Source organism: Heterodontus francisci, chromosome 9 (assembly GCF_036365525.1).
Source record: "Heterodontus francisci isolate sHetFra1 chromosome 9, sHetFra1.hap1, whole genome shotgun sequence".
In the NCBI taxonomy this organism is placed as follows: Eukaryota; Metazoa; Chordata; class Chondrichthyes; order Heterodontiformes; family Heterodontidae; genus Heterodontus; species Heterodontus francisci.
Window position 1 is genome coordinate 37,872,568 of NC_090379.1, and position 14,169 is coordinate 37,886,736.

A 14,169-nucleotide genomic window follows, 5' to 3' on the forward strand; every position below is an offset into this window, starting at 1 on the left:
TAAGTTTGCAGGATCAAAAAGCAAACGCAGAGACCACTATCCCATCAACTAATCAGATCCCAGAACTATGTATCTACTGTTATTTCTGATTATCCACTATTATTCACACAACCATTCGATTAAAAATAATTCTGAATTACTCAGCTACCCCATGACAGTTTCAGACCCATCCCATTATTGTATCACCAAAAACATTTATAAAATATACTAACTAATATACCATGCTGTTCATGGGGAGTCAAGTTCAAGTATGGCTAGATAGCAGGAGATGATTGAATTTGACCAAGCAGTCAGTGAGACAGTCACAGGGAGAGAAAGAAAAAAAAATGTGAAAGGCCCAAGAGGAGAATAAAAGAGAAAAGACAGAAGCAATGTGAGGCTTGGGCAAAGGAAGAAAGAGTGAGAAAAAGTCACAAACGCAAAAGGTAAAAAAGACAAAAGTATGAGAGGGAGAGAAAAACAGTAAAAGACAAAATAAAAGGCAGTGAAAGTGTGACTAAGAATTAAAAGGAAAGACAATAGAAAAACAGTTTTAAAAAGTTTTAACATTTGTCCATGAATAATTTATCAGAGATCAACTAATCTATAAAGTAGTTATTTTATATTTGTAAATGATTTTCTTAAGTCGCCCTATAGATTTTCTGATAATTATGACAAATGTTCAATGACGGTGCATGCCTCCTCGAATACTATGTTCACAGTCATTTTCCATATACCAAGTTACCATTTAATATTGGTTAAGTGTCAGTTTGACGCAATGATACCAACTCTCGCATTGGAGTCCAAGTGCCATTCCAGGATATGAGCACATAATCTATGGGATACTTCATGCAGTATTGAGGGAATGGAGTGCAATGTTTCTGAGGCCTTTGTCTGTTCAGGTCAATACAAATGATGTAATGGCACTCTTCAAAAGAGAAGCATGGAAGTTCTGCTGGTGTGATGGCAACATTTATCATTCAGGACAGGTCAGGAAATTTACAAGACCATACTGTGCACAAAGGGGTTGCTGCATTTGTCCACAAAACAGCAGTGACAATGCCTCCAAAACAGCAGTTCAATGCCTATGAAGCACTTTGGGATGTCTTGAGGATATGAAATGTGCTATCTACATGCAAGTTGGTTCTTTCTGTAGCAGATTTGCATAAGATGCTATTCTTATTGAAATGTCACAATCTCAAATTCATTATGCATTATACTTTTCCAAAAAAATTTAAGACCTTTCATAAAGGCATTGTTTTAGAAATTAAACAGCTTTGGTAATATAATGCAAGATATATCATAGTATATTACTCACTCATCCAGCATGGTGTTCCAAAATGTTAGTCTTTCTTTCAGAGCATCCAGTTTTAGAGACATTTTCTGCTCTGCATTAGAATCTTCTGTGCTGTTCTTAAGAGAACTGCTACTGCCATGCATTCCTTCAATTCCATCTTGATTCTTCAACCCATTCAGAGCGGTCACCACAGAATTTTGCCTTTTGCTCAAATGGAGCATTGTCAATTCAGATTCTAGCTGTTTCGAGAAAATTGGTTAGATAGCTATTATCACGCTTATTGTGAAAACGGTCAATCTTTTACTAATTTGAAAGACTGCATTCTAAGAGTGAATGCGCTACTTTCATATTTCATTGAGGGCAGCAGGGTCTAACTGAGCATAGCCTCATAAAACACTCCAATACATTACGAAATATGAACCAATTTGTTCCAAAGCATTATCAGTATGAGGTCAATAATCAGTTACCTGCTACCTCAATGTCTGATTAATACTGATAAAATATTCTGTGCTATGGAAAGATGATACACAGCTTCAGCCAATGTAGTGCAACTTCTGGGCTAGAATCAACAGGAAACAAATTTACAATACTTAAACAGCCAGCATACTTGAAAGACACAAAGGATGAAAAATTGGCCTGTCTTTTGGGTGCTATAAATGACCTTAGAGCTCCAAAATTGGATCCACAGTGTGCGTGCACACTTTTGGGGCAAATCATGCTGGATGTCATATTGGTGAGGGAAGTAGCATGCACAGTGAATGGCCACTGGAAGTATGCAGAGCAGGTGGATTATGCCATCACTCAGCGTGCAAAGCTGATTTGATGCCAGTAGTGCTATTTTGGAGCTCAATGCTTGAGCTGTTCCTGTCGCTTAAACTTGCACAGCTGAACACATATTCAGCAAGCAGAAAGGATCCCACCCCACTCCCTCCGCCACCAGCACTATTTAATAGGATCATCAACCACTTACAGGTTAGTTTCTGGTTCACTTCTTCCAGCTGTTGCTATGAATCTACAAGCGCTTGGTGCTAATTGTACTTGCTTAGTAGGCATCTGTCCGTCTCGGAAGACGATGGACTGCATCCACAGTGTAAGTCACATCTGAATTGAGCCTGACCCAGTGGCTCAGAAGGGAAAGGGGAAAATAGGATAGTGATAGGAGATTCAGTGGTTAGAGGAACAGACAGGAGATTCTGTGGTCGCGAACGAGACTCCCGGATGGTATGTTGCCTCCCGGGTGCCAGGGTCAGGGATGTCTCGGATCGAGTCTACAGGATTCTTAAGGGGGAGGGGGAGCAGCCAGAGGTCGTGGTACATATCGGTACTAATGACATAGCTAGGAAAAGGGATGAGGACCTGAAAAGGGAATATAGGGAGTTAGGTTGGAAGCTGAAAGGCAGGACGAGCAGAGTAGTATTCTCAGGATTGTTACCGGTGCCAAGTGCTGGTGAGGCTAGAAACAGGGAGCGAGTGCAGCTGAACACGTGGCTACAGAACTGGTGCAGGAGGGAGGGATTCAGATATGTAGATCATTGGGATACCTTCTGGGGAAGGTGGGACCTGTACAAGAAGGACAGGTTGCATCTGAACTGGAGGGGCACCAATATCCTGGGCGGGAGGTTTGCGAGAGCTCTTCGGGAGGGTTTAAACTAGTTTGGCAGGGGGATGGGAACCGGAGCTACGGATCAGTGGATGGGGTAGCTGTTGAACAGGCAGATACCGAGTGCAGAGAGTCTGTGAGGAAGGTTAGACAGTTGACAGGGCAAAGTTGCAGCCAGTATGATGGGTTGAAGTGTGTCTATTTTACGCAAGAAGTGTCAGGAATAAGGGTGATGAACTTAGAGCATGGATCAGTACTTGGAGCTACGATGTTGTGGCCATTACGGAGACGTGGATATCACAGGGGCAGGAATGGATGTTGGATGTTCCCGGGTTTAGATGTTTCAAAAGGAATAGGGAGGGAGGTAAGAGGTGGGGGAGTGGCATTGCTAATCAGGGATAGTATCACAGCTGCAGAAAGGGAGGTCATCGAGGAGGGTTTGTCAACTGAGTCATTATGGGTGGAAGTCAGAAACAGGAAAGGAGCAGTCACTTTGTTGGGAGTTTTCTATAGACCCCCCCAATAGGAACAGCTTGGGAGGCAGATTTTGGAAAGGTGCAGAAGTAACAGGGTTGTTGTCATGGGTGACTTCCAACTTCCCTAATATTGAATTAGAATTAGAACATTACAGCGCAGTACAGGCCCTTCGGCCCTCGATGTTGCGCCGACCTGTGAAACCATCTGACCTACACTATTCCATTTTCATCCATATGTCTATCCAATGACCACTTAAATGCCCTTAAAGTTGGCGAGTCTACTACTGCTGCAGGCAGGGCGTTCCGCGCCCCTACTACTCTCTGAGTAAAGAAACTACCTCTGACATCTGTCCTATATCTATCACCCCTCAACTTAAAGCTATGTCCCCTCGTGTTTGCCATCACCATCCGAGGAAAAAGACTCTCACTATCCACCCTATCTAACCCTGTGATTATCTTATATGTCTCTATTAAGTCACCTCTCCACCTCCTTCTCGCCAACGAAAACAACCGCAAGTCCCTCAGCCTTTCCTCGTAAGACCTTCCCTCCATACCAGGGAACATCCTAGTAAATCTCCTCTGCACCCTTTCCATAGCTTCCACATCCTTCCTATAATGCGGTGACCAGAACTGCACGCAATTGGAACCAATTGATTGGAACCTCCTTAGTGCAAATAGTTTGGATGGAGCAGATTTTGTCAGGTGTGTCCAGGAAGGTTTCCTGACTCAATATGTAGATAGGCCGACTAGAGGGGAGGCTATGTTGGATTTGGTGCTTGGCAACAAACCAGGCCAGGTGGCAGATCTCTCGGTGGGAGAGCATTTCGGTGATAGTGATCACAACTCCCTGACCTTTACTAGAGTCATGGAGAGGGACAGGAGCAGACGGGATGGGAAAATATTTAATTGGGGGGAGGGGGAATTACAATGCTATTAGGCAGGAAATGGGGAGCTTAAATTGGGAACAGATGTTCTCAGGGAAATGCACGACAGAAATGTGGAGGTTGTTTAGGGAGCACTTGCTGCGACTGCTGGATAGGTTTGTCCCGATGAGGCAAGGAAGGGATGGCAGGGTGAAGGAACCTTGGATGACAAGAGATGTGGAACAGCTAGTCAAGAGGAAGAAGGAAGCTTACTTAAGGTTGAGGAAGCAAGGATCAGACAGGGCTCTAGAGGGTTACAAGGTAGCCAGGAAGGAACTGAAGAATGGACTTAGGAAAGCTAGAAGGGGACATGAAAAAGTCTTGGCGGGTAGGATTAAGGAAAATCCCAAGGCATTCTACACTTATGTGAGGAACAAGAGGATGGCCAGAGTGAGGGTAGGGCCGATCAGGGATAGTGGAGGGAACTTGTGCCTGGAGTCGGAGGAGGTAGGGGAGGTCCTTAATGAATACTTTGCTTCAGTATTCACTAGTGAGAGGGACCTGGTCGTTTGTGAGGACAGCGTGGAACAGGCTGATATGCTCGAACAGGTTGAGGTAAAGAGGGAGGATGTGCTGGAAAGTTTGAATGATATGAGGACAGATAAGTCCCCGGGGCCAGATGGGATATACCCAAGGATATTACGGGAAGTGAGGGAAGAGATTGCCGCGCCTTTGGCGATGATCTTTGCGTCTTCACTGTCCACTGGAGTAGTACCGGATGATTGGATGGTGGCAAATGTTGTTCCCTTGTTCAAGAAACGGAATAGAGATAACCCTGGGAATTATAGACCAGTCAGTCTTACGTCGGTAGTGGGCAAATTATTGGAGAGGATTCTGAGAGACAGGATTTATGATTATTTGGAAAAGCATGGTTTGAGTAGACAGTCAGCATGGCTTTGTGAGGGGCAGGTCATGCCTCACAAGCCTTATTGAATTCTTTGAAGATGTGACAAAACACATTGATGAAGGAAGAGCAGTGGATGTGGTGTATATGGATTTTAGCAAGGCGTTTGATAAGGTTCCCCATGGTAGGCTCATTCAGAAAGTAAGGAGGCATGGGATTCAGGGAAAGTTGGCTGGCTGGATACAAAATTGGCTGGCCCATAGAAGTCAGAGGGTGGTAGTAGATGGAAAGTATTCAACATGGAGCTCGGTGACCAGTGGTGTTCCACAAGGATCTGTTCTGGGACCTCTGCTCTTTGTGATTTTTATAAATGACTCGGATGAGGAAGTGGAAGGCTGGGTTAGCAAGTTTGCCGATGACACGAAGGTTGCTGGAGTTGTGGATAGTGTGGAGGGCTGTTGTAGGTTGCAACGTGACATTGACAGGATGCAGAGTTGGGCTGAGAAGTGGCAGATGGAGTTCAAGCTGGAAAAGTGTGAAGTGATTCATTTTGGATGGTCGAATTTGAATGCGGAATACAGGCTTAAAGACAGGATTCTTGGCAGTGTGGAGGAACAGAGGGATCTTGGGGTCCATGTCCATAGATCGCTCAAAGTTGTCACCCAAGTTGATAGGGTTGTTAAGAAGGCATATGGTGTTTTGGCTTTCATTAACAGGGGGATTGAGTTTAAGAGCCGCGAGGTTATGCTGCAGCTCTATAAAGCCCTGGTTAGACCACACTTGGAATATTGTGTTCAGTTCTGGTCGCCTCATTATAGGAAGGATATGGAAGCTTTAGAGAGGGTGCAGAGGAGATTTACCAGGATGCAGCCTGGACTGGAGGGCATGTCCTATGAAGAAAGATTGAGGGAGCCAGGGCTTTTCTCATTGGAGCGAAGAAGGATGAGAGGTGACTTGATAGAGGGGTACAAGATGATGAGAGGCATAGATAGAGTGGATAGCCAGAGACTTTTTCCCAGGGCGGAAAGGGCTATCACCAGGGGGCCTAATTTTAAGGTGATTGGAGGAAGGTTTCGGGGAGATGTCAGAGGTAGGTTCTTTACACAGAGAGTGGTGGGTGCGTGGAATGCGCTGCCAGCGGTGGTAGTAGAAGCAGATACATTAGGGGCATTTAAGCGACTCTTGGATAGGTACATGGATGATAGTAGAATGAAGGGTAGGTAGTTAGTTTGATCTTAGAGTAGGTTAAAGGTTCGGCACAACATCGTGGGCCGAAGGGCCTGTACTGTGATGTACTGTTCTATGTTCTATTGCCTGTTGTGGCTGTAGGGGCTGACTCATGAGCGGCAATCCCTCCCACAGCTGGCTCACATGAATATCATTGGACAGAGGTTGACTGATGTTTTTATCCTTCCACCAGGTTCTCTTTTCCGCCATCTGGTCGCTTCTTTTGTCTTCTGCTTTTCCCACACCCTTCCTGACTGCCATTCTTAAGGAACTCAGGTCAGCAACAAGGCCTTCCCAAGCATCAACACTGGTCAAGTCAACTTGAGGTCTTGCTTGCAGACGTCCTTGTATTGCAGATGTGGTCTCGTGCCAATAGCAAGCTCGCCACAGAGCATATATTTGGGGATGCAGCCATCATCCATTCGGCGCACATGACTCAGCCAATGGAGTCATTGCTCACTCAAGAGGACAACATACTGGGATCCCTGCACACTAGCGTATTTCCATATTCAGCACTCTATCCTGTCAGGAGATGCCCAATATCCATTTGAGGCAGAGGAAGTGGAGGCTGTTCAGCCACTTTTCTTGGCTTACATAAGTTGTCCATACGTCACTACTGTAAAGGAGGGTGCTGAGAACACAAATCTGGTACACGCAGGACTTTGTATTTTCAGTTAGTTTGCTGTTGGTGCACACGTGTCTTCTCAACTTTGGCACAACAGCTACAGCCTTTGCAATCCTGGTGCAGATTTCAGCATCAAGGGACAGATTGCTGCTGATTGTTGATCCAAGGTATGTGAAGTTGTCGACTACCTCCAAAGTGAGGTTATCGATGTTGATGGAAGGTGTAGTATCTACGTCCGGGCCCTTAACTTTTGTCTTCCTCAAGCTTATTGTCAATTCAAGCTCCTTGCAGGCCCAGGAGACCCGATCTACAAGTTTCTGCAAGTAAACTTAACTACGGGATGTCAATGCAGCATCATCAAACAGCAACTCATGAGCAAGGACTTTACGCACTTTCGTCTTGGCATGCGGTCTTGCCAAGTTGAACAGCTTTCCGCCAACTCTGGTATGCAGGTGGACAACCCCATTTGAGTCACCAAAAGCTTACAATAACAGCATGGAGAAGAATATGCCAGAAACTTGGTGCCAGGATGCAGCCCTGCTTCACCCCACTGCTGATCTTGAAAGCGTCTCATGTTGCTCCATTATAACTGACGGAACTGTGCACGTTCTCATAGAAAGATGATGCCCAAGAGTCCATGAGGGCAGCCTATTTTCCAAAGCAGTTTGAAGAGTCCATCTCTGCTGACAAGATCAAAGGCCTTTGTGGGGAATATGAAGGCAATGAAGAGTGGTCTGCGCTGCTCGTGGCACTTCTCCTGTAACTGTCGAAGTTAGAAAATCATGTCAGCTGTCGATCTGCCAACTCTGAAGCTGCACTAAGACTCAGGATAGATACGTGAAGCCAGGGTCCGTAATCTGGTCAGAGCAAAGAGCTTCCCCACAATCCTTAGTAAGAAGATGCTTCTGTAATTGTTACAGTCACTGAGATTCCCCTTATTTTTGTACAAGGTTATAATGTTTGTATCATACACAGATGTTTGAGGCACAGATCTTTCTTTCCAACAGAGACATAAAGGTTCATGGCGATGCTGCAGCAGTGCCGGTTTTCCGCTTTTGATGATTTCAATCGGAATAACATAATTTCCCTGGGTTTTACCACTCGCAAGACGGTCGATGGCGTTGTTGAGTGCTACTAAGGTGGGATCGTTGTCCAGCTCTTCCAAAACAGGGAAGTCTGGAATGGCGCTGAGCGCTACTTCAATGACAAGGTTCTCCTGCGTGGAGTTCAGGTAATGCTCAACCCATCCTTCCATCTGCTTGTTAGGTTCAATGATGATCACCCCTGTCTTTGTCTTCAAGGGAACTGATTTAGTTACTGATGGGCCGTTGCTTTCTTAATTCCTTCATATATCCCTCTAGCATCCCCAGATTCAGCAGCAGATTGTATGCTGTTGCAGAGTTTCAACCAGTATTGACTGGCGCAGTACCAAGCAGTCTGCTGAAACTTGTTTCTGGCATCTCAGATCATCTAGGTTTTGTTTGCTAGGTTGCTTAGTGTTGCAAAAGTCTACGGGGAGTGGTGCGGCAGGTGCTGAAAGAGATTTTTGCTGACTTCAAGGCTTCTGCACAAACCAGTTGCTCCCAGACATGGAGGCAAAAGTAGACTTTCCCCTTGGAATACAGCATGACTTGGAGAATGAGCAGAAGGCACACACAGCAGGACGAGCTGCAGGAATAGGGAAGAGGAGCAGGAGAAGGGCTCTCTGCAGGAGGCCATATCTGCCCAGGGTGTTTAGGGAGCAATTCTCCAACATGAACCTCAATGGGGAACAGTATGTGAGTCATTTGTGCTCCAGGAAAGATGTCCTCAGTGACACCTGCCACCAGTTACAGCCATGACTGAAACCTCAGAGCAGGGCAAGGGCTGCATTGCAGTGGCTGTGAAGGTGACCTTGCCAATGAACTTTTGTACGTCTGGCTCCTTCCAGGGTGGAGCTGGAGATATTTGCAACATCTTGCAGTTTGCCATTCACTGTTGTTTATGGGAGGTCACAGATGCTCTCTACTCAATGAGAGCCAAGTCCATTTCATTCTCCTTTTCCATAGAGAAGCAAGCAGAGCAAGCACATGGTTTCGCCAGGATTTCAGGCTTCCCCATAGTTCCCCACTGACTGTATCACTTTGCAAACACGCATATAAACTCTGGAACAGAAAGGGATTCCTCTCCCAAAAAAATCCAGTTGGTGTAGGATAGGCAGTAAATCAATGTCCAGTATCCTGGCAGCAGTCATGATGCCTTCATTCTATGCCAGTCTCCATTTCAGCTACCACGGGTGGTTACTGTGTGACAAGATGATTGATGACCTCCATGTGTAGTAAATGCACATATGTACAGTATGCATACAATGGAAACCATGCTGCCACATGAAATGCGATAGAGCAGACCACTGGCATGCTGAAACAACGCTGCAGCTGCTGAGATTACTCTGGAAGAGCCCTGCAGTACTTTGCATAGTGGATGTCAAGATACATGGTAGTCTGCTGCATGCTGCATAATCTCACCATTATGAGGGGACTGCCTTAGCCACCAGCAGCAAGCAACTGAACAGCAGGAGCAGGAGGCTAAAGAGGATAAGGAGGAAGTGGAGGGAGCAGGCAACCAAGGCAGCTCCTTTCTGTTCAGGCTGTCCAAGAACGACTCACTCGAGTACAACACCATTAACTACAACTGCAATTCCCCATTCACCAACAGTCCCAGCACTTACCTTCCTTCTGCCACTGGCTATCATAGTGTCTGCTCGGCCACAATGCAAAATTAAAAGCCACCACAAAATAAACATTCCAAACCAAATTTATAAATGAAATCATGCCATATTGCATGCAAAAGTGAACTAATCACCTTTGTGCATTCCCTTAGTGATTGTCTTCCGTGTGCCTTTGCCATTCCTAGTACGACACAGTGCTACCTGATGGCTGGTGGAATGCTTCTGAAATTCGGTGGACGAGAACACAAATGACCTTGCAGGAAGACTCCAAGCAGTTCTGGGCCTAGAAGGCCTGGCTTCAGACTGCACAATCTCAGCATGGGAGGCAGCTGTCGGACTGACACTAGCAGAATGGCAGTAGTGGGAGGACAAATGGTGTCTTTCTGAGGTTTGTGTTCCATTAAGCCACTGCCAATTGCCTGGCGCAGTGCCTCAGCAATCCTAGTAATATGTTGGAGGACAGATTGCTGGACTGCTGTGACATCCTGCAAGGCTCTTTGCATACTGTAACCCTGCATGACAGCAGTCTGAGCTTCCACTGGAGCACTCAGACATTGGGTAGCTGCTGCTTGTGCTGCACTGGAAGTTACGACATTGGCAATCAGACGCTGCATCTATGAGTTTGCAAATAGAATTGGCCACCACTTGCACTATGGAAAGTGCGGGCTCCAAGCGCTGTACAAAGCCTCGTGCCAAGTTAGTTTCCAACTCCTCAATACTCTTTGACATTGACTGCAGTCTTTCCAATGCACCAAGTAGTTTGTTGTGCCTACCCATCAGCGTTTTCTGTAGGCTGCCCTATTGAAGTTCTCATGAGTTGTCTGCAGCAAAACATATGTGCACCCTTCCCCTCCAGCAACCTGGCACCTGCGCTATCCTTGCCCTCTGCCCTGGCTGCAGACCACTCGTGCCTAGTGTCCCATCACAGACAGATCCCAACTCTATGCTATCCACTAAGTTACACACAGTGTCAGTATCTAAGCTAGTGGCTGGGCGTGTCTTCATCATCACTATCTTCTTGCTGTTCCTCCAATGCCTGGCCAGGTTGCATTTCTTGGATATCAGAAAGGAGGAATGCATAAGGGTAAGGTTGTGGTGTGGGAGCAGAAAAGTAAGAGTTTCATGCATGCTTACACCAACTGCAGCTTGTAAATCAGAAGAAAGTGTTTGATGACAGGAAGGTAGGTTGTGAGGAGATTTAGATATGAGTATACTGTCTGCCAGCTTTATGATTTCAGCCCCATTGCTGGCCATGGCTTCAGCAATACACATCTAAATAATGGCCAATACCGTCTCCACCATGGGGGTCAGGACACGAAAGTATGCCTGTCTTCCTCTGTTAGTTCCTGCTGCCTCCTTTTATGAGTCACTTTGTCCTGCAGAAGTGAAGGAAGTGCATCAGTGAGTGTGTTTGCAATGGGTTTGGTGATCTGGCTGTCATGGTTGAATAGCTGGCAGTGTGTGCAACCTATGAGATGTGGGTGTAAGGCTTGAGAAGTGCTAAGTGTGTGACTGTGTGGTAGAGCACATAAATATCAAGTACGAATCGTAATTAATAACAATTGTTGGTAGGAAAGTGTTGGGAGCGTGATGAATTTAGCACTGGCTGAGACTAGTGATACAGTTCAGGATGCATTCACTGACCTTAACCACTCGTGTGAAGTCATTGAACCTCTTGCAGCACTGCATCCAGGTCCCTGAAACTAAACTGGCATGGATCTCCATGGCCATCTTTTTGTTATTCATTCACAGGATATGGGCATCACTGGCAAGGCCATCTATTGACCAACACTAATTGCCCTTGAGAAAATGGTGGTCAGCCACCTTTTTGACAACTATGTGGTTTGCTAGGCCATTTCAGAGGGCAGTTAAGAGTCAACCACATTACTGTGGGTATGGAGTCTCATATAGACCAGGTAAGGAAGGTAGCTTTCCTTTTCTAAAAAAAGAAAATTACTGAACCAGATGGGTTTTTACAACAATCCAATAGATACATAGTTACCATTACTGATGCTAGTTTTTATTTAAGTTAAACTGGAATAAATTTAATTTAAATTCCCCAGCTGTTGTGGTGGAATTTGAACTCATGTTTCTGGACCATTAGTCCAGGGCTCAGAACTAACATAACCACTTAGGCAACATAGCACTGCACTATTCTCTCCTATCTGCTCCTCCTGTTTTATGAGCATGTGTTTGGAAAGCCTCCTGTGAATACACATCTTTCCTCCTTTCCACCTCCTCCACCAATGCAGTACAGCATCCAAAAGCCTTGGAGCCCGCCTCTCCCATGTTGTACCATTCTTTAATGTTTCCCAGGTCAGAGTCACTTCCTGGACAACAGTCAGGACCTGCTCCAACCACAAGAGGTGGTTGAAAGAGGTGCAGGCTAGCTTTAAGTAGCGCTGGACACTCATAATATTGGACCCTTGCTAAATTTGTTCACCCAATCAACAGTGCGGTTAGCAGTAGCTGGATGCCGAAATCATTGAAATGACCAGGCAGCATGAAGTTGGCGCGCAGGTTAATCATGCATTGTGAGCCCCATGAATTTAGCCCCTAAAGAATCTGAAATTGCTGCAGTGGCATGTTTGGGGCGCACATCATTACTTGGACTGTTTAGCTTCCCATTCAAAATGATTTATATTCATGCTGTTATTTGCTAGGATATCGATCCATTTACAGATTGGCAACTCAATGGCGAATCAGAGACCTTATGGATAGTGCAGCCAATGCAGTACCCCACAAACCAACCACATCACACTAAAAATAGCTGAGCACAGAAGCCATAAGGCAGATTGAGGTGAAGCAGTGGGAAGTATGAGAGTTGCAACTTCTGAAATCAAACCACATCAATTTTAGAAAGTTAATTACAGTTAAAAGTTTCTTTAAAGGTGTTCATTACAAATTGTTGCATTTAATAAATGTTCAATTGTTTATTAAAATCTTGCTGGTCCTTCTTTGTGTTCATAGAAGCGTGGGGATCAATCCACGGAAATAGCACTCCATACTTCCATATGCATTTCTATTCCACTGGTGGGGCTTCCGGGGACAGGAGAAGTGACGAGTCCAGGTGGGGGTAATCACTGTCCAAACACCTGAGCTGTGAAATGATCTCTGGCCTTCCCAGTCTCTGCCACCACTCATGGGCCCAGGGACATGCAGTCAGAATCATATGGTTCCATAGCATTGTGTTTGCCAAGTCAAAGATGAGCCTTTCCTGCAAAGCAGTCGACCAGTACTATCTTCAATATGTTATTGGGGCTTATTGTAGGACAACCTCCCCCCGCCTGCCCCAACATCTCCCATCCAAGCAACAGAAGCATAAATTAAGCACCCCATTAGTACTCTTTACCACTTGCAAGGTCGCCACATATGCATTGTTGTATCTTTCCTCTGTTGGGTTGTTGTTGATGTGGAATGGGGTCATCAGCCACAGCTTCAGTGATAGGCCTTATTTAAATGGGAGGGATAAAGAGATGGATGTAGCCTGGGAGATAAGTCATGGATGTTGGAGTGTCAAAAAAACTAAGTAATTGTGAGCAATTTCCCAAAGCTCTGAGTTGACATGCAGAATCCTAAGTTGGGCATTGCAAACAATTATCATATTTAGTGATAACTCTTCCTGTTGATCAATATGACAAGTTCCTCAAGTGGAGCCTTCATACGAACGTGAGTCCCATCGATAACCCCTTCACCCTGGGGAAGCCTGTCTCTTTACGGCACAGGGGACATGTTTTTAATTAAATTGGATGCCCTGCAGAAGACCTGTTGAATGCTGCTCCTCACAGCTCCTTGTCTGATTTTTGAAGTGTCTGATGCCTATCTGGTAAAAAGCACTGCTGTAGCAATTGAGGACCTTTGCTTCGTTCAGGACCACTGACGAGGCTCTGAGAGTTTTAGGTCTTCTTAGATCACTTCACATAGGTGGCCAATTGCTTCCTTTCCGAAGCACAGTCTGTGAATACAGAGCTCCTCAAACAGTGCCTCATATAACATCTGTATATTCTCTATGGGAGTAGTAGCAGGATAGATTCAGTTTTTGGGCCTGATGCTTCAACAACTTGCCTGTTCCTTCTGCTGTTCCTTCAGATTGTCCATAATAATCAGTTGCAAGGAAATATCCAGTGAATAGGCCATTAAAATGCTTTCACCTTCCTTACATGTTGAAATAGGTGTAATACACTGACAATGACCAAAGAAAGAGGAATTATGGGGAGGGAGCACAGGATGGCCCATGACCCGCTGAGAAAATAAACAGGAAGAAAGGAAATGCAGATAGAGATGGAGATAATGATGGTAGGCTGAGGCATTAACGAGGCCTTGTAAACAGGGGAAAAAAGAACAGGATGGCCAGGCATTGAGAGAAGGTCCACACAATGCAGGAGAATGCCACAGGGAGGGAGAATGGTATGATGCAGCAATGGGACAAGGTCTGCAAGCAGGAAAAGAACAAGGCATACAATGGCCCAAGAACCAAAGTCAAAAAATTTC

At 45.4% G+C, this 14,169-nt stretch overlaps 1 protein-coding gene across 19 annotated transcripts in view; it reads right to left on the minus strand.

Moving 5' to 3' along the window:
• The window catches only part of lrrc9 (leucine rich repeat containing 9), a 306,547-nt gene that overhangs the window by 208,580 nt on the left and 83,798 nt on the right, over positions 1-14,169 (minus strand). For all 19 annotated transcript variants that reach the window (XR_010975669.1, XM_068038808.1, XM_068038817.1 and 16 more), the window contains one exon: positions 1,298-1,515. Coding sequence is in view for 18 of the 19 variants with exons in the window: in XM_068038808.1 (XP_067894909.1) it covers positions 1,298-1,515 (218 nt within the window). In the remaining variant the exon portion in view is untranslated. The remainder of the gene's footprint in view (positions 1-1,297; positions 1,516-14,169) is intronic.